Genomic DNA, 24,232 nt, shown 5'->3' with positions numbered 1-24,232 from the left:
TACTTATAGCTTTCCATATCGTAGGAGTGGACCACAGCTTCTGGGCCAGTGAACATTCTACATCAGGTCTTCTAACTTCTACTGAAATTGTTCTATTTATTTTGAATAAGTATGTATTCATTAAGGCGAGAACTGGACTCTAACCCACAGAGATTCCAGGTAAATGTCCTATTCAGGAGCTTGTATAGTCAGCCTGTGTCTGTCAATCCCAGTTTTCTATTTGGAATGCAGAGAATAGCAGTTCTAATAGCAGCTTTAGATGACATGGTGGAACATGAGACAATTATGTACCCTTGCAGAAAACAAACAAACAAACAAACAAAACACAACAGTATCTTGGGCTGCATTAGGGTGAGTAAGCTGGCAGGTTGCAAGAGGTAAGTCTTCACCTCCACTCAACACTGTTTGGTAAAGATGACTTTCCAAGGTCCCTACCAACCATTCAGTATTTCTGTGAAATCAACTGTAAATTCTCTTCACAAATTATTGCACAACTGATATTGCAATCTAAGAAATTTTGCTCATGTTCACTTGCCTAAATTTATGTATCTAGGAGATTAGATAGTACCAGAACATGCTTTTGGAAGAAGATTTATGGAACATACATGCAAATTTTAGGGCAGTGCTGTACAGAGATATGCTTTGAGATACTGTGTGACATTAATCATTTTTGTAAAGCTGACCCTTGTGAGCTGCAGTCCAGGCACTCTCAGGTACTGAGAGTTTGCAGCTACTGTTAACAAAACAAAAAAAATATTCAGGGTTGGATTTGACTTCCAGGAATTGCGAAGATTGTAGAACTTCAGAACCATTAAATTAAATATCCCTTGCTACTCTTTTTTTTTTTTTTTTTTTTTTTTCAGATCACTAGGCAACATTTCTTAACCTAGATATAAAGAATTTGTAAGTCTTGATACTTGTCTGCTCTCAAGATGAATTAAAATTTTATTTTACACATAGAAAGACATGAATGTGTTTGCTTCTGTTGTTTACTCTGAGATGTTTTAAGCTGTAAACTGTATACTGTAGTGGACAGTCACTCCAAATATACCCTTCAGTTTGATCCCTAAGTTCTGAAAGTGCATTGTTGCAGTTTGACAGAAAAATGTCAATTGAAAAATTCAATTTGACAGAAAAATGATAGAAACCAAAGTGGATTTTCTTTTTGTATATTAGAATCTCTTTACACTAACAACTCTTTATCTGAATAAATTTCTGTACTTAGATTATTAATACATTATTAAAAGTTCTTTTTTTAAAATTTGTAAATCGTAATCATGTTCCACTTAGATAGCTGATAGTCTGTTATATCTTAGACCAATATAGACATTGATCAAAAGGATTTTAGTGTTGCGTTTGTGCAAAAAGAAAACCCCAACAATCTAAAACCCACTGCTTTTTCTTTAGATTTGTTATCTGCCACAGCCTGTCATCTACCCACCAGCTCGTATTTCTAATTCCATCTCATGTTTGTGTACATATGATATGATAGTTACACGTGTGCTAGTGCTTATGTAATGGTTCTCCAGATAGCTTTTACCTCTTGAAAATGGCATGCTATTCTCTCAGCAAAAATTGTGTTTCACTCCTCACCCAGCTTTAATAACTTGGAAAAACATAATGTCTTCCTCTGTATATTCTGACAAATTTAAATGAGACAAAACATTCAAAAGTTACTGAGAATGGACTGACAGAAACACAGCATAGTTTCAAAAATTCTTACTGCTTCAGGAAATCTGAAAAGAAGCAACTGAGAGACTAAAAAGTCTGGTAGTTGTTATCATGATGAAGAAAACAGCACCTTCGGAGTAACAGTGAAATGATCTACTGACCTGTTACAGTTGAAGAAATACACTGAATTCCTGGATGCATCCATGATTTCTACTTTTTCTAGAAACCAGCCACTTGCTTTAACACAAAGAAAAAAGAAATATGTATAATATATACAAAATATATCTAAAACACAAATAAAGCACAAGGAAGGTTTCTCATTTCATTTCCAAACCTGTGTGGTTCAATACTTTTGAAAGTACCCATTATCAGGAATACAACTGAAATGTTGATAACTCAAATGAAAAACAAATTCTTATGGTTTTACAGAGGAAGTCTGTGATGATTTTGACAGAAAACATAAAGGAAATTTTTCATTACAACTTAACTCATTTTTCCACACTGAATGGAGACGGTATAAGACAAATGAAACAGTGCATGGCAATATCAGATACATTTTTGAAATCCCGTTTTACCATTCCCTATAGTCTGAAATAGAGGAGCAGACTGACAAAATGGTGTCAGACATGGAAGTGTGTGTGAAGCAAAGGTGTGTCACTGAATTCTTCCTTGTGGAAAAAATGGCACCCATTGACATTCATCGACACTTGCTGAACATTTATGGAGACCAAGAAGCGGATGTGAGCACAGTGAAGCAGTGGGTAGTGTGTTTCAGGAGTGGGGATGGTGACAATGGGTCCACTCCACTGGTGCAGATTTCTATGAGCACAGCATTCAGATTCTTGTTCATCACTGGCGAAAATGCATAGCTGATGTGATGACAATGTTAAAAAGCAGTCTTCTGTATCTGAGAATTTGCTCTATCAAATCGTGTAATTGTGCTCTTTGTGTCTGTTGTAGAACGATTTTCATGTTCTCATTTCTCAGGTAGCAGTGATTCAGAAGAGCATCTCCATTAAGGCCAATGTTTCTATTTGTCCTGGCTTTAAGAAAGTATTTAACACTCTAAATACAGCCAACTATTTTGTTGGTTGAAAAAATGCCATCATTCTTGTGCTAACGCTTTTTATTTAATGCAATATTTAAACATGATTTTTTTAAAATAAAGTTTTATTATACTGAAATGCAGAGATTATGCTGATGTCTTTCGGTGTGTTTGCCAATGCAAATACTTAATAACGACATTTAAAAAACTAATTAGAATCACACTGATATTGCTAGCAGCTGAAAACATTTTGGTATTCTTTGTATATCCTAGAGATTTTCATATTCACATACTTAGAGAAAAATATATATAGGCTAACAACCAAAATAATTTTATTTCTAAGAAGGCTAAAAATATAATGTAAAAATATTTTCATACTGTACCAACATAGATAAATGTAAAAGCTTAGCAACATTTCTCAATTTCCACAGACTTTTTCAAACAAGTATCTAGAATAACTAGGTCGTAAAGGTGCCCAGGTTTTTTATCTTCAATTCACAGGAGTCATTTATTGAAATTGCAAAGTATTTTCGGAACTTCTTTAATGAAATTTTGTGAATGCTTTAATATATCATAGACTCTACTTGGAATATATGACCTTTCATGAAATCTCCGTAATTCAAAGTCAAGATTATTAGCAATAAAATTTTACAGTCTCTCAGATTTACACAGCACTTTATAAACAAATATTAAGCTACGTTTGCTCTCTTGAAAAGTTTATAAGCTTATGCTTTACTCTGTATTGACAAAATTGCAGCAGACCTCAATGAAAGCTCCAGGTATGAAGAAATCCAGAAGTACATGGGAAAGATTAGCAAACACACATAACATTTCAAGGAGTTGCTACCTTTGCGGAAGCTTGTGCAGATAACAGCTGATATGACAAGGGATATTTGGAAACAATTTCAGAGAAGAAAACAGAGGAAGGAAGAAATGGATTTAACATGAATTACCACACATCTGCTATGAAGGCAGTCTTTGCAATTACTACGTTTATCAAGATATAGGGAGGAAAGATAATATTGATGGTTTAGAATCCAGCAAATAGAGTTTAACCTGCATTTACTTTACAGACTTCTGTGCAACTCTCAGAGCACCAAAAGCCTGCTGATGTAGAATTCCCTGGTGTTAAACTGAATTGTATACAGCAGCTAATAGTAATAAAATGAAAGTCAGCAGGTCGATTTTATTTCAATAGATTATATATTTTTTGAGTTTTCAGTACCATCACATGTTTGACATGATTGGGTAGTTAGAAAAATCCTGTTCAACTTTTGCCTAGATTTGCCACTTACAGAATTTTGCTTGGCTCATCCTAGGTATGATAAACTCTTGCCACTTTATAATAAGGGTGTTGTTTTTTTTACAACCTAAATACATTTCTTTTTATCAGATAAATTTAGTTCACTTGACTAGAATATTTCAATACAATGAGACCTTTTTGACTCAAGCTGTACAGTAACTGGAAATTCTACTCAAATATTTGTATCTCCATAGCTTGTTCATTGTTTTGTTTGCTTGTTTGTTAGTTTGTTTTCCATAAAACCACTAAGTGTTTTAAATATTTCACGCTCATGTCCTATCTTATGTTTTGATAAAGTTCAGGTATTAGGTACTATATGGAATACAATGTATCTGGAAACAGTTTTTGTCATCATGATTTGATTTGTACATTGTTTGATCTGATGCGCTACAGTGTTTTCCTTATATTTTAACTTTTACAAGAAGAAAAGCCATGTGTCAAGGCAGTCATGTTATTCAACACATCTAATAAAAACTTTGGCTGAGCAATGACTGAAGTATAAAACCTTCAGAGTTATGTACTAACTAGATCTCTGATAGAAAAAAAGCAAAGATAAAATCAAAGGAAATCTGATAGGAACAGGGGCAATGTAAGCAAGAGAAGTCAAACTGACCTCTGTATACAGATTCATATTAACTAGCAGTAGCAGTAGCATGTCTTCAAAGGCCTATCCAAATGTCAGGCAAGTCTTTAAGCAGAAGATTTTTACAAGCTTAGAGAGCACATGTAGTATACTTACAAAATCCTTTTCCATCATGACCAATTTCAATCGAACGTAGGCTTCCTAATTTTTTAGTCTTAATCTTGAATGTATCAACCTTTAATATTGAAAAACAGTTACTAAGAATAATACATAAATTTTTGAAAATGTATACCTTCATTCAGGTCAGCTTCAAATCTAAATGAAATGCAAAAATATCAATTCAAAATAGATGGATTCTCTGTTTAAACCTGAAAGCTCTGCTTTTCAACTGAAGTAGGAGAATCATTATCTCTTTCCTGACTTCCATATAACAGAAAAGTATTTTTGCTAGATATCATGAATTTTCAACTGATGCAATGTCTTCTATAATCTTTTCAGTTTACAGTACATAAATACATGTTCAAGAAATGCAAAAAATAAAGGCTTTTACACAATGTAGCATTATATCTACCAAATATTTCATTTAAAATATCCCCTTGTTTCATATTACAGATTTATGAAAAGAAAAATAACAAGATCCCTTTTTTCATAAGGCATTCCTTAAAAATGTCACTGGCTCACATTGACTTAGCAAAATTGCTAATTAGCTAACAATGCAATTTCTGTGTATCTAATCTTTTTTTCAAAGAGCAGTGATACCTTCAGTGTGCTACTAGACAAGACACTCTTTTGCTCACTGCTGCCTGTAGGTAAGTATCATAAGATCACAGAATCACAAAATGGCCAGGGTTGGAAGGGACCTCAAAGATCATGAATCTCCACCCCCTCTGACACATGCAGGGCCATCAGCCTCCACATTCAGTACTAGACCAGGCTGCCCAGGGCCCCATCCAATCTGGCCTTGAACACCTCCAAGGACGGGGCATCCATGAACTCTCTGGGCAGCCTGTTCCAGCACCTCACCGCTCTCTCTGTAAAGAACTTCCCTGATATCCAAACTAAATCTTCCCTTCTTCAACTTAAAACCATCTCCCCTTGTCCTGCAGTTATCAACCCTTTCAAAGAGTTGATTCCCCTCCTGTTTGTAGGCTCCCTTTAGGTACTGAAAAGCTGTAATGAGGTCACCCCACAGCCTTCTTTTCTCCAGGCTGAACAACCCCAGCTCCATCAGCCTGTCTTCATAAGGGAGGTGGTCCAGTCCCCTGATCATCTTCGTGACCCTCCTCTGGACACTCTCTAACAGCTCTCTGTCTTTTTTGTACTGTACAGACCTGGACACAGTACTCCAGATGGAGCCTCACAAGAGCAGAGTAGAGGGGGAGCTAAGTAGCTTTATAATCTTGTCAGTGTGAAAAACAATACCTGATAAAGATCTTTTAGAAGATATCCACAGCTATTTTTTCAGCTATTTCCTAGCTGAAAAAAAAACTTGAACCAAGTTGCATGTAAAAAGATGCTCAGTACTGCTGGAAATAACAAAGTAGATTGAACAAGGAAGATATCGTAATGGAAGTTTAAATTATTAGCCATTACCTTCCAAGAAATTTAAAGGAGAAAGCTATGGGAAATGCATTTGTTTCTTGCTATGTAAGGGTAACCATCATTATACTGCATTGCATAGATGATGAGGAAACAGAGGAATTCCTTTGCCAAATTAATATATTTATTAAAAAAGATGTGAGCATTCTGTTGAAGAACTAGGATGTCTTGCAGAGAATCAGCACTCTTGTGGATATATTTGCATCTGAACTATAAGTCTCTGGATATTCTAAGTATGATGGATATCAACATCAAGTTGGCGTGTGTGGTTCCATTTTGTCTGGCTGTAGGCTTATGCATTCAGTGAGGCTCACTGCATTAGTTTCCATGGCAAAGTAAAATGATGGGATGCAAGAGATGGATATATTCTCAAGCATAATATTCAAATTTTGTGTAACAGCAAGGAATATTGCACATATATGTGCACATACATACGCAGTGCATGTTGTGCATTTCAGAACAAGGAAATGTAACTGGGCAGATAAATGGAATCAATATGAGGATGTGTTTAGGACTATGAGAACAGCAATACAGTCAGCTAGACACAGCGGAGTAAAGTGTTCCTTGGTTACTCTGGAGAAAAGGCTAAACATAGAGATAGCTGAGACTATATCTCATGTAGTGATGAAAAAACCAGAATAAATGCTTGAAGTTTTGTAAAGCTCTTGCACAGATTTCATATTTACTTTCCAATCTAGAAATTGGTAGAAACCTATATGCTCACCATTCCTTTTTCAAAGGGATCTTGGTGCTCCAGTGACTGAGAGAGGTGAAACACTTCAGATTTGTCTTCATTCCCAAATAAAACAATATGCACATTGGCATCAGTTCCTGCCCCCATTCTGTGACCTGTGTATACTTTGATAGTATACTCTGTCTGATTTCCTTCTTGACTTTCTTCTTTATTTAAGTAATTTATGCCATTATTTGGTTTGTCTCCTCCAATAACAAAAGATACTGGGATTTCTCTCTGTATTTCTGGCTTATTTGGATCCACAGAAAAAGCTCTGCAAAACAAAACCCATAATTTTTTGTAGTAAGTAAACCATATGTTAAATAAAAAACCCTATGAGTTATATGGAACAGTTGAAGATGGACTTTCAAAATACTATACATTGGCTCACTCACCTCATGATGGTACATTTAATCCAGTGTCTCCTTACTGTTTTCATATACTATGCTATAAAATGATTAGCTTTACATAAGATACTTACTCATTCACTTCAAACACGTAGATAGGATGATCTCTTACAGAGTTTTTCAAATGCAATTTTTTAATGTCCAATTTGCAGTCTACAAAGAAGCAAATAAAAGATAGCTATAATGTTTTACTGCGCATCTTGGAATTAGATAGAGTCTGATGATGATGCAACAGTGTCTTTCATACTACATTAAAATATAATTTGTTAATTTATTTATAATAACAACTGTCTATAAGATCCTGGTATTGTCCCAACATCCCTTATTTCGTTCCTATTTAAAACATCTACTTAGAAACTTAGGAGTAAGCACTTTCTTTGTCTTTGTGAAGTAAAAGATTGATGTCTTCACCACACTTGGAAGGGTATGCAGAACAGATTCAGCATGACTCAGGTTCATTAGAAGAGGGAGAGTAGGAATATGTGTCTGATGTTTCCTTCTTGGTTTACAAGAGTTAGAACTCTGTTCCACAAGCAGCACAAAGATTTACTGAATGACAAGTATGAAGGAAGTTCAACTTTTTGTGTATCTCTGCTATATGAGAAAAACTGCTCTTTGAATTGCAATTGTGAATTTTCTGCTGGAGGCTAGTTGTGGAGACTACTTGCTTTCTCTTTTTTTTAATATGATTTGTCCACACAGCACTCTTAAGCAAACTGAATCCCAATGTCTTCTGGTGTAATCCAAGTCCCTTTAATTATATCAGTGGAAGTCTAATAGTATCAGGCTCTTGGAGAGGAATTCAGGATATGGTGTAGCACTCATGACCTGCCCAGAAAGACCATGGAGACAATCAGAAGCTCAGGGATCTCAAGGACCATGCATGTAGTGAGGAAAGAGCCATCTGATCTGAAAAACTAGCTCAGATTGTGAAAATGCCATAAATAAATTAAAAAATCCACACCATCTGAGTCCTGCAGGGCACATCTGAATTCATACACTAAAGAGCTTTCGGTCTTGAGGACTTTTTGTTCAAAGGGGCTATCCCCATCCTTCCCTTTCCCACTATAATAACTAGCTTCACATCATACCTCTGCTGAAGCCTCCAGAGGCTGAGCAGATCATCCTGTCAGAACATGTTGGCTACCCAATCAGTATGTACATGCTTAGTGCCCAAATCTCTTTGATGATTATACACATTTTTCAAATTTGGCTGAAACTGGGTGGTGAGTTTAAAATATTACTATGAGGAGCCAACAGATAGGCTGAGAAGACAGAGAAAATAGGAATTTATAACCCTTGCTTTTCAGGAAAGCCATCTGAAAATGGTCCACTGCAATACATAATAAGTAACAATTTGCAATTATGCAGCAATTTTCATTAATGGACTCGAAAATATTTTACAGGAATACTTGAAAACATTTATAGAAAATACTCCTTAATGGCATGATTACCATCCTACAGATGAGGCACAGAGGAGTGAAAGTTTTGGTAATTTCAAAGGAATTTGGTGGCAAAACTACTGTTTGCCTAAAAGAGGTAAAATCCCCTTCATGACGTTACAACAAGAAAACAGAACAGCCGAGGAAAACAGCAGAAATAACTATCACAGGACAACTGAACAATACCAGTTTCTTAAGTTAGAATAAGTACAGATTTCAGAACCAAGGATTTTAATGCATCAAAATGTAAGATTTTTCATTACAAAACATTATTATTTTTAAAACACAGCAAAAGTAAATTAATCACAGTGATTATGTTGCCTTTAACAGGAGGTAAGCTGTGTGATTCACATCACTAACTTCAGAGAGAAAGAAAAGTATGTTACCTTTCTTACTGCTGATTACGAGAACAATTTTGTCCACTTCTCCCAGTTCAACAGCATCCATGATTACAAGAAATGACTAAAATAAAAGCATTCAATATTACAATCTTAAACCATATTTTATAACCATATTGTATCTTAAACATATTGTATTAAGTGTATAAGACCTGAAAAGCATGTATAGGAAGTACAAGAACAAATTAAATGCTAAATTTTAGAGTAATTTAAGGTAGAGTACCTCACTGTCATCTCCCTGCTGGACATTCTGCAATGGCCAGAGAAGGGATCTGTCCCCTGTGTCGCCATGAGTACCGTGTATACACGCAGTCATACGCACTACACTTCTGTCAGTCAATATATTTCTAGAAAATACTGTTAGATGATATGTAACCACTGCAATATCAAGCAGAAAGAGTCATGTTAATACCATTCCACAACCTTGCCCAGCTATTTTACCACATTGCAACGTGCAGTCAGGTGAAATTAAAAATGACACTTGACAATTATAATAACATTCAATTTTTTCCATATTTTTCCGTAATTTTATCCTTTAAATGTCTTGAACACTAGTGGTTCTAACATCTTTAAATGAGAGACAAAGGATAAATTACCACAGTTATTTACCTGTTTCCTTTAAATGGCAAATGCCTAATAGAAAAAATCTTAATGAGTTCCAAACTCATAAATCACTTTGGGGATCTTTGCAAAGACAAAATTTAGCTGGGGAGATAAGTTCTTCAGATTTCATCACCTAAGATATGAGGGAAAAGCTTCCTGCATGTAGTTCACAACATCTGAATTCCTATTTTGAATTTCATTGTAGAGGAGTACATCCTCTGACAACAAAGTGAGCCCAAGAAGACAAATCTATCTTGACAGAAGTTGGCACTCATGAGTTTGGGCAGTTTATGATTTACACAGTGGTTATAACATTTACTTAATTGAAGACAAGATAAGAACATCTGAACACCTTTGGAAATAAATACATTCACAGAGCATCTGTTTATGTTCATTTGCATTATATTCACAGAATCAAATTATATGAGCATTCTGAATCTTTTAATCATATATCTATCTTCTCCTTTGTATTCCTATAGACACCTCGGTGGAAGGAGATGAATCTTGGCCTTGCAGAAGGTTTCTGCAGAAAATGGCAAAAAGCTAAGATAAAGGCAGTGAGTATTTGCAGACTACTTGCACCTTTTGGAAGTCAAGAAGACAAAGTGTAGGTACAGCAAATAACAGGATGTTGTTATCAGCTTTCAGACCTAATGATCATCTAAATACTGTGTACAGAACAAGAACTTGCTCTTGTCTTGATTCCCCAGCATCGGTAACAGGGGAGAAAACAGACTCTTGATGCATGCATGCTGTAATTGAGCAAGCATATGGAAATAAATACAAAGTGCCAAAGAGGTATACAGTTTTATCTGGAAAGGTAAAGCTTACAAAAAGCCCAGGAGAGAGCTAAGTTTAAAATGGAAATAAAAAATTGATGCTGCCTAAGTAATAATAAATAATGGCATGGTAGGATATTGGAGAAAAGATGAAATACAATGACTGAATGGGATATGGTACTGTTTCAAACAAGGTGAAGAACGAGGAGAAGAAAAACTATACTTGGTCAGGGATGAAATGCAATGCAATCACTAGGTCACAACACAGAAGAAAGAAATCTGGGTAATGTTATTTTTGGCTGTATCTCTGATTTTATAAGTGATCTATTTTTATTATACTTGACCTCTGTTTTGATGCAAACTTCCAGATCTCAAACCTGAGATGTGAAGCTAGGATGGCATTCAGGAGACTCACTTTGAGGGTCAGTGTTAGGAACATCCAAGTGAGACTGTTGCATTAGGGAGGATGAGACTGGATCTGGGAGTGACCCCAGCTAAGCAGTGCCCTTCGTGCCCAGGAAACAGTCCTGCAATGTCTGTACATGGCAGGCAGTGCCATTAACAGTTCCAAACATGGCAAAAGATGAAATAGACCCAGAAATCATCCTGATGGTCCAATTGGGAACAACAGGGGAAAAGGACAGAGAAATGGCCAGAGACAGAACTGAACACAGGGCCATAACATAAGTTTTAAATGCATTCAGGATACAGGGCCAGAGACAGGAGTAAAAGCAAGTGTACATCTAGCATAACTCAGGTATGACTTTAAGTGATTGTCCTATGCTCATGTGCAGAAGGAGGTGGCTGGAGGCCTCAGACGAGGTTGGTCAGGGCAAATAAGATCTATAGCTTATGATGGCCTTGACTGCCTGTAGCTGACTGAAGCTTGAGTTGAACCAGACTGACAAGACTAAAGAGTGGATAGAACTGATAGATAAATTGTACAAAGAAGGACAAGGGAAGGAAACCAACGAAGGAAAAGGTAGAGGGCTAAAATGCTTTAAAAGTGTCTTTGTTCAGGTAGTGGGATCAAACAATCATATAAGTGGGCAAATGAGCTTTTATATCTGTAGTGAATATAATAGACTGGAAGGAGGAAAAATGAAAGGAAATCTCTGAAAAGAAATTACATTCAGTGGGACAAATTAATTTTATAAATTTCTGATGATTTCATCTCTGTGTGAATTATAGCTCTATTTTAATTTTGTGAAAAAAAAATCTGCTTTTTCTAAGTAGCAGAATATGTTTTTATTTAATCTTTTCATTAGTTCATTGTTTTGTCTTCAAAGCTACAGTAGTGCAAAGTTCATTCACCTTCTGTACAACCATATGAATGAGGGAGAGAGCACGTCTTCATCTCTGGAGATTCTTGAGGTGTAAGCAATCTCAAAGGAAGGGACACTACAGAAGAACTATTTTGTATATACTCAGTTGGAGGCCTCTTCCTATTAATGCACCCAAAAGGCACACGTGAGCTGGTACACTGCCACTTCTCAAGGATTCGCACTGTGTTTTATCAGCTGCATTTTGATAGCTTAAAATTAGCCAATGGAATATGCTTCATCACAGTCTCAAGTACAGAATAAAAAAAAAAAGAAAAAATGAAACCAAGAAATGAAATTCTAAGGCACTATAAGAATGATGGTATACCGAGCTGCATCTGAAATTAAACAGCACACAGGTTTTAGTTAAAGTGATTATGATCAGCTGCTTTTCATTCCAATTAATGCATTACTGGTTTTCTTTCAGCTGAAAAAAAGAAAACCAAGGAGAAAATAAATTAGATTTAGAAATCTGGCAGAGAAGCATATCTGTTTTGCACTATAAATTTCAAGTAGGTTTGTTTCTAAAAGATCACTTTGAACTCCATGCAGGCCACCTGCTGTGGAGCTGCTTAAGGCTCCTGGACATAAAATGGCAAAGATCTGGGGGAATGTGTTTCACATTGTCCTAGTTTTTTTCTTCCTTGTGGTTACAAATTCCTCAATGAGGACTTCTAAAGCATATGTGGAAGGAAACACATGCAACAACAACGAACTCTTAATTTGTTTTCTCTTTTACTTAATCACATAGATCATATAATAACTACACCTTCCCTGTGTTTTTTTAACCAACCCACAGAAAATAGGGAAGTGACTTTTTTTCAGGCAAGTCAGTGATGGAGCCAGAACCAAAGTAATTAGGGCTCCAATCTCTCTGCCTATTTATCTTCCATACTGCATCTTACTGCCTGTGTTTCTGTGTGCATCTACATCTACCTTCAATACAGCTACATGAGAGTGATCTGTCTTTTGCAAGGGGAAGTCTTGTGCTTGTTCTAATCTGAAGGACTTTTTTTTTTTCAAACCTGCTTGTAGCCGACAAAAGCCGTGACACCCTACTCTGTATCTATACTGTGCAAGTCTTTTCTTCAAGTGAAAATCACAACTCTAAGCTATATAAAATATGACATTTACATTTTAATTTGCATTAATAATATGAAAAAAAGAAAAGAGTCAGCATTAATTCTACTGCTTGTATGCTTATAACTAGACATTTATAAACATCTCACTAAAATTGGGTCATTAGTCTAAAGAGTATTGGAGTCATCCATTTTACACCTTATCCATATCACTGAATAAGTCAGAATAACTGACTTATTCTTTACTCATTTGTTTTCTGCATGAGACTCAGACATAAATTATTTTAACATTAAATATAATTATTTGATATGTTTATTGAGAATTATTCTCTCCAATGGTAGCATTTAATGAGAATCACATTAGAAAAGTATGGAAGATATGGTAGTTTTCAGGTGAAAGGATTTCTTTTATATTGCTTAATAAAGATAACATGAAAGACAGTTGTTGGGCTAATTTTAACAGACATAAGTGTTTGGAGTGCATAAGAGTAATGATAAAACTTATGTTTATATGTAATTTTCAGCTGGTTTTTTTTTTTGTTTGTTTGTTTTTTAATTATTTCACCAAGAATATTGGTTGGAACATACAAACAAAAAAAATCACTTAATAGGAAGATATAAAAATAGTAATGCTATAAAAATCATGCTATTAATATCAGTAATATGAACGGCTGAGGACTAAACACAGAATAAAAATGTTATGATGCTACAAGAAAGAAATATACCTTAACATTATTCTATATAGCTTTTAATAACAGTTCTGTATAAGCAAGTAAGTATTGCACTTCACACTTTACGATACACAGGAATTAAGCTGAGTTGATAGTATTTTCCTTAACACATTTTAAATTCTTATCCAGACTTTATGAATCATTAAATAAAGTCAATAAAATTTTCTGTTTTGATAAACTGTTATATCAAGACATGTTAACTTCTGGGACCACTCTACTACCTTTATGTATGTTCTTACCTACCAGAAAGTGCTTCTTTTAATGGCCACTCTACAGGGAATTCAATCCATCTGTCTCCATTAAGAGAAAGAGGAAGTGTTTTATTTATAGTGAGACTGAAGGTATCCAGGGTTGATGTGTTCTGCATTTTAAAGTGATGAAGAGACAAGTGTGATATGCTGCTTTCCAAACTCTGGAGTCCAAGTCTGACTTTATAAATGATACCCAAATCAGATGGTAAATTTATCTAGGAAGTAAAAAAAATAAAGCCCTGTAAGTTACAAATGAAGATACATAGACACGTGTATAACTAATTTTAAGGAAAGGGAAAGTTTCTCCTAAGGGATCAGCAATGGTGTAGAATCATAGAATTGCTCAATTTGGAAAAGACCTTAAAGATCATTGAGTCTAACCATGACATAACCATACTACCCTAACTAACAACCCTCCTCTAAATCATGTCCCTGAGCATCACATTCAAATGGTTTTTAAACACATCCAGGGATGGTGACTCAACCACCTCCCTGGGGAGCCTATTCCAGTGCTTAACAACCCTTTCTGTAAAGAAGTTTTTCCTGATATCCAACCCAAACTTACCCTGGTGCAACTTGAGGCCATTTCCCCTTGTCGTGTCACCTGTCACCAGTGAGAGGATTCCAACCCTGCTCTTACTGTAAGCACCTTTCTGATACTGGAGTAGAGCAATAAGGTCTCTCCTCAGCCTCCTTTTCCCCACACTAAACAGCCCCAGTTCCTTCAGTCACTTTATAGCTCCATTAGCATCAGTCCTGATGCAAAAATTCAATGGGTTCAAACGCAGTAGAACCAGGCTGACTGTGTAGACACTTACAGAAAAACTATCTTTGTACTCCAGGGGCACTCACTGGAATTATTCTATCAAATTCAAATTACATACTGCATTGATTTCTTAATGTAAATACTTAATGTCATGTAAATTGAGATGCATTATTAACTATGACTATTTGTTGACAGAAAAAAAGAATATACTTGATCAGTGTGAACTTGAAAAATAAAAAGAAAGAAATCTGGAACACAATTCAAAATTTCATATGTTTGAATATTTAAAGGATAACATCTGCAATATTTACATTATATACTATATACGTTATTATCTCTCTGCATAAGGAAACTTAAAGAAAATGCAAATACAGACAAGTCTATATACTATTTTACATTGTATGTTATTTGGTTCTTAGCTTGATGTTCCAGTTTGTTTTCCATGGAAACTGGATTTGACTTGCCGTTGCTTCCATAAAAAACCATAACCAACTTGGATATATTTTCTGACAACTTTTCAAAGTCTTTTTTTGTTTCATCGTGATGTTTTGTGAAATAAATCCTCCATCTGCCTTCTGAGCAATTAAAATAGAGAAAATAAAATGGGAAAAATGAAGATTAAAAGGTATTCCTAATTTCATATGTTAATCAAAGAACCTGATATAAAATTCATAAAATGTATCTTAGTGTACATTATTATATAAGCATTATTACATAAGCGTTTCATTTGTATGTAGATCAGCTTCCTAATATATTGATATTTCCCACTATTACAAAAGGGCAAATACTGTCACTATCATTAAATATAATGCCATATTGTGATGAAAACATTCTCCCATTATTACTTCAAAACTGATGAATGAGACAGTGGATGCAATCCCGGAAGCTGTACCTGAATTCATCTGCTCTTTTCCTAGAGGATAGGCAGAAGTGCTCTTCTGCTCTTGGATTTCTAATTAAAAAAAAGAAAAAGATTGAAGACCAAATTAATAATTTTGTAAAACGGTATCCAAGTAATAATAAATGTGTACATTCATGTCTAGTGAGGCAATTGACTAAGTACTGTATCATATAGATGAAAGATTTAATAGGAAGTGTACAATGTGATTTTCTATCTAAGTAACATCTATACATCACCTATTTAATGAAGTGACTCTAGTGTTACCTCTTTACTGTGAAGAGGTTGTAACCTGAAGGTTCAAGTGTTTTTCACTTGAAACATTTATACAATTAATGCTGCAGACAAATCAGAACTAATGGAATATTTGTGCTGTCCTTTTTCAGGATTGCTATTCCTTCCCCTTGTCGGTTTCAGTGGATCTTGGTATAGATCAAAACTGCTTGTACACATTAGATAGAGGCTTGAACCAAAGATGGAAAGTTCTTCTTTCAATTAGGTTTGAATTTGCCATTTATTATATAAAATTAAATAAAACAAACTAACAAACAAAAAACCTTGAAACCTTTCTTCTACCAAATCACAGAATTACTGGAGCACAAAGTTTGGAAGTTATGACTGGAGAACATCTAGTCCAACCTCCTGCTAAAGCAGATCCCCTTTTGAAGTTGAGGTTGCACAGTATAGTGTCCAGGAGGCTTTTGAATATCTCAAGAGATGAGACTCCACAACCCCTCTGGACAACCTGTTTTCATGGTTCTGTCACTCTCACAGTAAAGAAGTTCTTCCTTGTGTCTCTGTGGGGCTGTGTTCCAGTTTGTTCCTGTTGCTCCTTGTCTTGTTGCTGGACACCATCAAAAAGAGCCTGACCTCACCCACTTGGCACTAGGCACTCTCCATTTAGATATTTATAAGCATTGATAAGACCTCTCTCAACCTTTTCTGCTCCAGCCTGAACAAACCCTGGTCTCCCAGCCTTTCTTCATAAGGAAGATGCTCCAGGCATCCATATCCATATGCTCCATCTATATCCCTCTGCTGGACTCTCTCCAGTAGTTCCCTGTATTTCTTTAACTGAGGAGCCCAGAACTGGACACAGTACTCCAGATGTGGCCTCACCAGGGCAGAACAAAGGGGAAGGATCACCTCCCTTGAGCTGCTGGCCAAGGACACCACAGAGCTTCTTGGCCAAGAGAGTAAACCGCTGGCTGTCCGCTAGGACACCCAGGCCCATCTCTGCATAGCTCCTTTCCAGCAAGTCAACCCCTAACCTGTACTGATGCATGTGGTTATTCCTTCCCAAATGTAGGACTCTACACTTGCTCTTGTTGAACCTCATCAGGTTCCCCTCCACCCAACTCTCCAGCCTATCCCAGTCTTGCTGGATGGCAGCATGGCCTTCTGGTGCTTTGACAACTCTTTCCAGCTTTCTATCACCAGCTTGCTGAGGGTCCATGGTATTCTTTCATCCAGGTCATTGAAGAAGATGTTCAATAAGACCACTCAAATCAAAGTATTCTTGTAGAAATAGTAATAAATAAATAAATATTTTTTTTGTTTTTCGTTTGTTTTAAATTTTGAGTAAAACCAAATTGTATTATATACACTAAATATGTGTTACATATACACAGTGGGAACACAAGGGGTTGTATCTAAACGTAAGGAGACTTTTCTTTACTATTGAGTTGACTGGACACTAGTACAGATGCCCAAAGCATAGTGTTGTCTTCCTCCTTGGAGACTTTCAGTGGTAATTGCTTTCTGGGCAATCTTCTCTGGCTGGTCCCAATTGACAGCTGCCCAAAGTAGGTTCTGTTTCTGGCAAAAACTACCTTAGCACTGTGGCACAGATAATGTAAAACATTCTTCTTGGTGGCCTTTTCTCCTTTGCTTATACATAATTTGCCCCACTATTTACCTCACTTTTATTATGTCTAGCAAGTGGCGGGCAGAAGTATTAGCAGCTGAAAAAAGTGTTTGAAAGTGGTGAAGTGGAAGTAAAACTTGGAGAGGCAGCCTTTTGTAAAGGGAATAGGTCAAATTTATTGCCATTTACTCCACTGTAAATCTGGGTTAACAATACAGAAATTCTCCTCTGGCAAATAGTGGTTATTAAAAAAAAAAAGGTGTTTCCTATATAATGACAATGCTCTACTGTGAACTATTTTAAACCATAACTTCTTTGTAGAAGCAAATCACATAGCTGCATTCTGCCATTTGGAATGAATTTTTTTAGCAAAGGATAGTTTGAGGATTGTATTAACCTGTGGCATTCAGAGTTACTGAGGCAGATCTTTTCCCATCACGTCTGTCTTTTAGCCATGTTTGAGCCATAAACAATGTTTCCGTCCCAGAAGTTGCTAATTCTTTCACAATAATCTTCTCCAGAAGCCAGTCAGAGCCTTTTCCTTTCTCAATCACTATTTCTTGCAGAGTCCCAATATCTACTCCCTCCAATTGAAAAACATCTACCTGGAAAATTCAGAATTAAAAAAAAAAACATGACTACTGAAATAGAACCAAACTAAGTTAACAGAGTATTTTGAAATACAAAGGTGACAGAAAAATCAGGATTATTTTCTTCAGTAATTTAGTAAATATCAACAGAACTAGAGGTGGCAAATTTAAAGACGCAAAGCTCCTGCATCAAGCAGAACTCCATTTGTGGTTCTGCAATTTATTTCTACAACACTTCCACCTCCCCAGATGGATCGATCCATTCCTCATGCTCACCTCCAAAGAGATTTTCATTACCAAATTTAACATTTAAAAATTTACAATGAAACCATCGTAAACACTTCTTATTTTCAACAAAATATACCTACCTCTTAGGGCACTTTTTTGAGGAAAGAAATGCAGGGAATGAGAAGAATTCAGAAATTGCATGTTATTCTCTTCAGAAAGAATGGCAAACACAGTCCCGGATTTGAATTAACATTTTTAAGATTAGTTATAACAAAATTAATTGAACTTAAGTAAAATGCTAGAAAAAGTTAAGAGTTTAAATTAGTTCTAACATTCACTGTAGATTACGAAGTCCACAAAATTTTTTAAATATTGACAATGCCCAAGTAGGATCCCTAAAGAAAATTGAGAGATGTTATATATTAAATTTTTTTCAAAGTACATGATTTTGGCTGATTATGGGTTTTATATCTACTTGCTTAGCTGGAAAGAAGAGATTAATTTCCTGGCACAGAGACCTTTCATATGTTTTGCTTTATACATTTGTGAAAGAGTACTGCATTCCTATAAGGATTCATAACTTGTAGAATCAACTGTTATTTGCAATGATATATATAGTATTATTTAAAGAGATAAAGCTGTTTCTCAAGGTGATTGGATGACAGTAATGTTAACTGAATCATGAGAAGTCTTTGCAGCCTAATTCACTTCAAAGTTGCTTAGCCAGGACAAGATGGCAACAATCATTATTCAAAGGATCTCAGAGAGACAAGAGAGAAAAGCAGACCTCTTGCTTTGTAACTACATATCTGTGTTCTTAGTCAGGTGTTCCAGGTAAAGAACTGATGAAAGATTTGGGGCACCAACAATACCAGTTTGCAAATTAATCACAGCCGCACAGACTGGTTGAAGTTGGATGAGACCTCTGGGTCTATCTGGTCCTATCCCTTATTCAAGAAGAGCATGTTGCTCAGAACCACATTCAAACTACCTTTGAAGATCTCAAAGGAGACTCTACAGCCTCTCAGGGCAACCCATGCCGATGGTCTATCACTTTCATAGCACAGAATCTGAGAATCATAGAATGGGCTGGGTTGAAAAGGATTGCAATGATCATGTAGTTTCAATCTCCGGAAAGTTCTTCCCATGTTCCAGTTTGTGCCTATTGCCTCTTCTTCTGACACAGGGCACCCTGAGAAAAGCCTGGCTCCATAATCCTTGCACTGTTCCTTCAGGTACTTACAGGCATTGTTGAGATCCCCGTGAGCATTCTCTCTTCCATGCCAAACAGTCCCAGGTCTCTTAGCATCTCCTCACAAGAGAGGCAGTGCACAGTATCTTGATCATATTGGTGGCCCTACACTGAACTTTTTCCAGTATGTCCATGTCTGTCTTGTATCTGTGTGTGGGGGGGAGTGGAGGAGCAGAGCCAGGCAGGACTGCACCCAGTACTCCAGCTGCACCCTCATGAACGTTAAGTAGAGTTCACCACTCTTGGTGATAATTGCTTGTGATTATTTGTCTAATGTTGCCAATAATGAGACCCACCATGAATTAAAATATTGAAGTTAAAATTGCACACATTCAAAAGAAGATCCCCAAGCAACAAAATAACTTCAGTTCTTTTCTTCCTTTGATCCATTTTTAGTGAGATACCTTTAACTATTTTCCTCATTTTTCATTTGTGTGTGTGTGTGTGTGCGCGCGTTGGGGAACAATTGCTTTAATACTTCCCTAAAAAATAATTGCCAACATGTTGTTGAATTACTCAGCAGCTTCTTCTAGACTGAAAAACAGTGTTATTCAAAACCAACTACACTGTATCAACTAACCATCAGGCTGTGTTGTCATATGAAAGAGGAAAATGAGAACAGCAAGCTGAAAATAATCTTAAGAAAAAAATGTTAAACACTTGAATTGCTGTTCTGCCTTATGATGAGGTTTTCAGCTACTTGGTGAATTTAGATTAGCAAATACATAAGAAGGAAATTAAAGTTTTCAGGATAAAGATGTACTCCAGCAGCAAAGTGCATACACTGTAAGGACTGAAATTCTTGGTGGACTGCAGGAATGCAAGAAAAGAGACTTCTCTTTACATTTTTCATAGTTAAGTCAAAAGAAAAAAAAAAAAAGGTAAAGTTAAATGTCAAGATCATAATTATATTTTATTACTTACTGGATTTATTTCATGACTGCACACCACTAATCTGAACTCTTAATTTTCCTTAATTGTGATATAAGCTCGATCACTTCTTTATTCTGTCTTTACCTGTATTGATAAAGACGCAGCATATATAATCCTTGTTAAACTAGAATTCTTTTTAAGATAAGAGAATTCTCCCAGGATGGCTAATTTAATGACACTACCACCATCACTTCCAAAAAAATCTGCTGTCAATGAACGACTTTCGGAAAGGAGAGAAGCTTACAAATGAAGAAATATACACAGAATATTCTGCAGATTTTTAAACTTGTGCTGTCTCCAAAAGTAGCCTAGTTGGATCTGACTTGCACTAAGTTTGACAGTTACTAAATTCTATTAAACTAGAAATTTCTTCACACAGCATCAGCTAGAGAATTTGTGTACAATTCTCCCTAGTGTCCAACCAAAAGCAGATAGTAACTCAGGTGCAGTACATATTTTGGGTTACTCATAACCTGGATAATCCACCCACAGATAACAATTTCTACATATTGTTAAAATTTGAAATATCATTTTTCCTTGGAAAAGATGTATATTTTGGCTAAATAAACATGAAAATGTCAGTTTGTTTTGCAATAGGCATACTATCTCAGCATTTTTCAACATACAGTCTCAATGTGCCCATTTTAGAGCATATAAAATCTCAGAAATTCATGCTAAAATCTGCAGAAAATTCAGCCATGTCATAAATTAAAAACTGAAAAAAAACCCTATGAAGTAGACTGGGAATTTTGACAACTGAGGTAAACACATCTCACAGAAAAGTCTACATTTTGTCTTGCTGTGTATACATACAAAATGTAATGAGCTTTATTGTAGCCAAGAGCCAAAAAGAAAAAAAAAAGAAGCAGCAACTATAATTGTTAGAGATAGATGACTGATTTGCCAAAGAGAATTTAGTTGCCAAATCTAATCCACTTTTCACAAGCTATCTGCAAATAGAGAGATTTCAATATAATATTAACTAATTTAATCATTTTTAATAATTTAATATATTTCTGGACTCATTTCAGATGATGGACTACTCGCAAATCAGAATAAATACGCAAGCCCAACATTTGCGTAGCATTGCATCAACACGTCTTAGATGCCAGAAAATACTTCCTCTCTTTACATGATTTACAAATGAGGACTTTTTAAGTCACTGAAGGCTTAATTCTTTTGCAAAAAGAGAGAAGGAGAAAACACGGAAGATAGATAATCCTACAGGATATTAAAGCTTTAGAAACTCACCTTAGGGAAAACAGTGCTAATATTTGTTTTAGTTACTACTAGCAAATTGCATTTGAATGAAGAAGTGTCATGTTAAATATTGATAATAATACATATTTTCTAATTCAGATGGTCTTACATGGAATTTGCTCGGAATAGTCTGAGCAGAAAGATACTCCCCAAGATTGAGAAGTTGAGACAGGCAATGTGAGAGCCTGCATCATACCTAGGAGAACTGCTCTTGCAAAACCTGAATTGATGCTCTTCAGATTTTTCAGGTAGGAAAATAAACATTGAATAAAAACAATCATGCCAGCAACATTTTCAAACTACTGAAAGTTTAATCATTGCTAACTTCCTTTCAGATTGTTTCTGATTGCTTCTTTTCACCCCTGGACCTGTGTTCTGAACATTTCCTTGTCATCTATAACCCAGTTCGGCTTTATTTAGTGCTCTTCACTGTCAGTGCTAGCCACACATCAGTCTGTAGCAGTTGCAATGGCTCTTGTAACAGAAGAAACATTTCAACAAACACTATGTAATATTTACCTTTAAAAATGCCAATCATTTTACAGACTCAGTACTGAGAGCTGATGGTTGGTTAATGATGATATTCCCAGCAGAATTGCAAATGGCAAGTCAAGACACACCATATGCTTAATCTCATCAACCTTTATGCACAAGTGATTTGCCGTAATGCTAATGTTACTATCATTTTAACAGGATTTTATTGGAAAAGAAGTTAGTGTCTAGATAAAGAACCATTTCTATTAAGCTTAGAAAATTTAGTGATTTTCTGCCTGATTGTTTTGACCTCCCTTGTTAATCAAGAGATATTCCATTGAAGTCAAAACAGTTTTAGAACTGAGAGGAAAAATAAAAGCCCCAGTAACACTGAACCTGAATCAGAAAGAGCATCTGAAAAGTGTCTGAACATTCCTGTAGAAGGAAAAAAATATCCCTTTTCAGACTCAGGTTACATGTGCTATTCCAGTTATGCTGAACAGAACTACACTATCCTGTCCCAAATGTTTGCTTATTCCTACCTCTGCTTAAATGCAGATTATCACCAGTTTAGCTTACCACCATAACCACAAAATCAGCTTGTCTCCAGCCAAATTTTAGCAAGATAGCAAGTACAAAAGCCGAAACAATTAATAACATTCATTGTTTAAACTAAAAAAAATGTTTGAATGTACGCCACTATACCCGCAAACTTTAGGGATTGGAACATCAGGTACAGTTGAAATAGAAAGCACTGATTGTAGTGAGCTTTGTGAAAAAATAAACAATACATCTGACTGTGGCCTCAGCATCTTGCAGCCTGTGTTCTGTACAAATACAAAAAGCCAAACCTGAACTTACTCATAAATTCAAACATTTTTGCAAGCAATTTTTTTCTTTCATGCAAAATTCTCATTTGGAAATTCATTGAAAATCTTTATGTGAAAAAAATTAAGTGTTCAAATTACATTAAGTGTTCAAATTGTACAAATATAAATTACAATGAATGCACAATCTGAGGTTTTCTGATTGTGAGAATCCTTCTTTGTTTTTTGGCTCAAAGCTTGCTTCCTGAGGTATTTCTTGTGATAAGACTCTGAGTGATTTGTTGAGGAGGCAAGTGATGGGTGCTAACTGTGTGACAATGGATATCGCTTTGGGAACATTTGAAAGCCCCTTCCTCCAGAGCTGCTTGCTCTGCAGAAGAGCGGAAGAGAGTGCTCAGGATTGTTTGCTGGCAGAAGATCTGGCCTGTGACTAAACAGTACCAGCTAGGTATGGGAAAATTGGGGAATGATACCATCGTGTTCTGTGAAAAACAGGATGCAGATGGGCATCCCTGCTCCCTCTAATTTGCTGGCAAGGCCCAGAAGATGGGAAAAAAGGAGTTGCTGCTGAGATCCCAGAGCCAGAAGCTGCCATTCCAAGAAGAGCTGACTCAACAACTTTGGATTTGAGCTGTCACTCCAAAGACAGCTGACTCGACCACTTTGAAACTATTGAAAAGGGGCCATCATTGCCATGGTTGTCGTTGTCATCAACAGAACAACTCTGCCTGATGACCCACCACTACTGAAGATCAAAGACTGAACTACGAACCATGCTGGATCCATGGTGGTGACTATGTCCCTCTTGCTTACTATAAAGACTCCTTGCTACTTCTTTCCTATCTTTTCTATCGCCCTCCTTCCCTTCTCCATTACCCTAATTCATAAAGTGTCCGTCCTTCCCTTCCCCATTTCCCTAATTAAGATTTGCAATAAACTGGTCGGACCAACATATGAACCGTTGTTTCTTAATCTCATGCCGGGTATACGATATTAAAGGAACCTCCTCTCCCTCCTACAAATTGGAGCGAGACGCTGTTATCTCACAGTTATCATGATTTATTCATTTTCAAAAAGATCAGTTCAAAGTAAATGAAAGAATAGGTATAGTAAAAATGAATGAATGAATGAATGAATAAATAAATAAATAGATAGATAGAAGGATTGATAAATAGATAAAAATAACCATAC

At 35.9% G+C, this 24,232-nt stretch overlaps 1 protein-coding gene across 1 annotated transcript in view; it reads right to left on the bottom strand.

Annotated features, from left to right (window-relative positions):
• Positions 1 to 24,232, bottom strand: part of LOC128090691 (lipoxygenase homology domain-containing protein 1-like) — a 214,046-nt gene that overhangs the window by 4,019 nt on the left and 185,795 nt on the right. The window contains exons 51-60 of the mRNA XM_052703161.1: positions 17,875 to 18,082; positions 15,605 to 15,664; positions 15,109 to 15,287; positions 13,939 to 14,161; positions 9,405 to 9,559; positions 9,170 to 9,245; positions 7,416 to 7,494; positions 6,926 to 7,208; positions 4,759 to 4,837; positions 1,833 to 1,908 (exon numbers count right to left, since the gene is read on the bottom strand). Of these exons, the coding sequence (XP_052559121.1) occupies positions 1,833 to 1,908; positions 4,759 to 4,837; positions 6,926 to 7,208; positions 7,416 to 7,494; positions 9,170 to 9,245; positions 9,405 to 9,559; positions 13,939 to 14,161; positions 15,109 to 15,287; positions 15,605 to 15,664; positions 17,875 to 18,082 (1,418 nt within the window). The remainder of the gene's footprint in view (positions 1 to 1,832; positions 1,909 to 4,758; positions 4,838 to 6,925; positions 7,209 to 7,415; positions 7,495 to 9,169; positions 9,246 to 9,404; positions 9,560 to 13,938; positions 14,162 to 15,108; positions 15,288 to 15,604; positions 15,665 to 17,874; positions 18,083 to 24,232) is intronic.

Source organism: Tympanuchus pallidicinctus, unplaced genomic scaffold, assembly GCF_026119805.1.
Source record: "Tympanuchus pallidicinctus isolate F22 unplaced genomic scaffold, pur_lepc_1.0 scaffold5, whole genome shotgun sequence".
In the NCBI taxonomy this organism is placed as follows: Eukaryota; Metazoa; Chordata; class Aves; order Galliformes; family Phasianidae; genus Tympanuchus; species Tympanuchus pallidicinctus.
The sequence above is the reverse complement of the archived record's forward strand: the minus strand, read 5'-3'. Positions and strand labels throughout refer to the sequence as shown.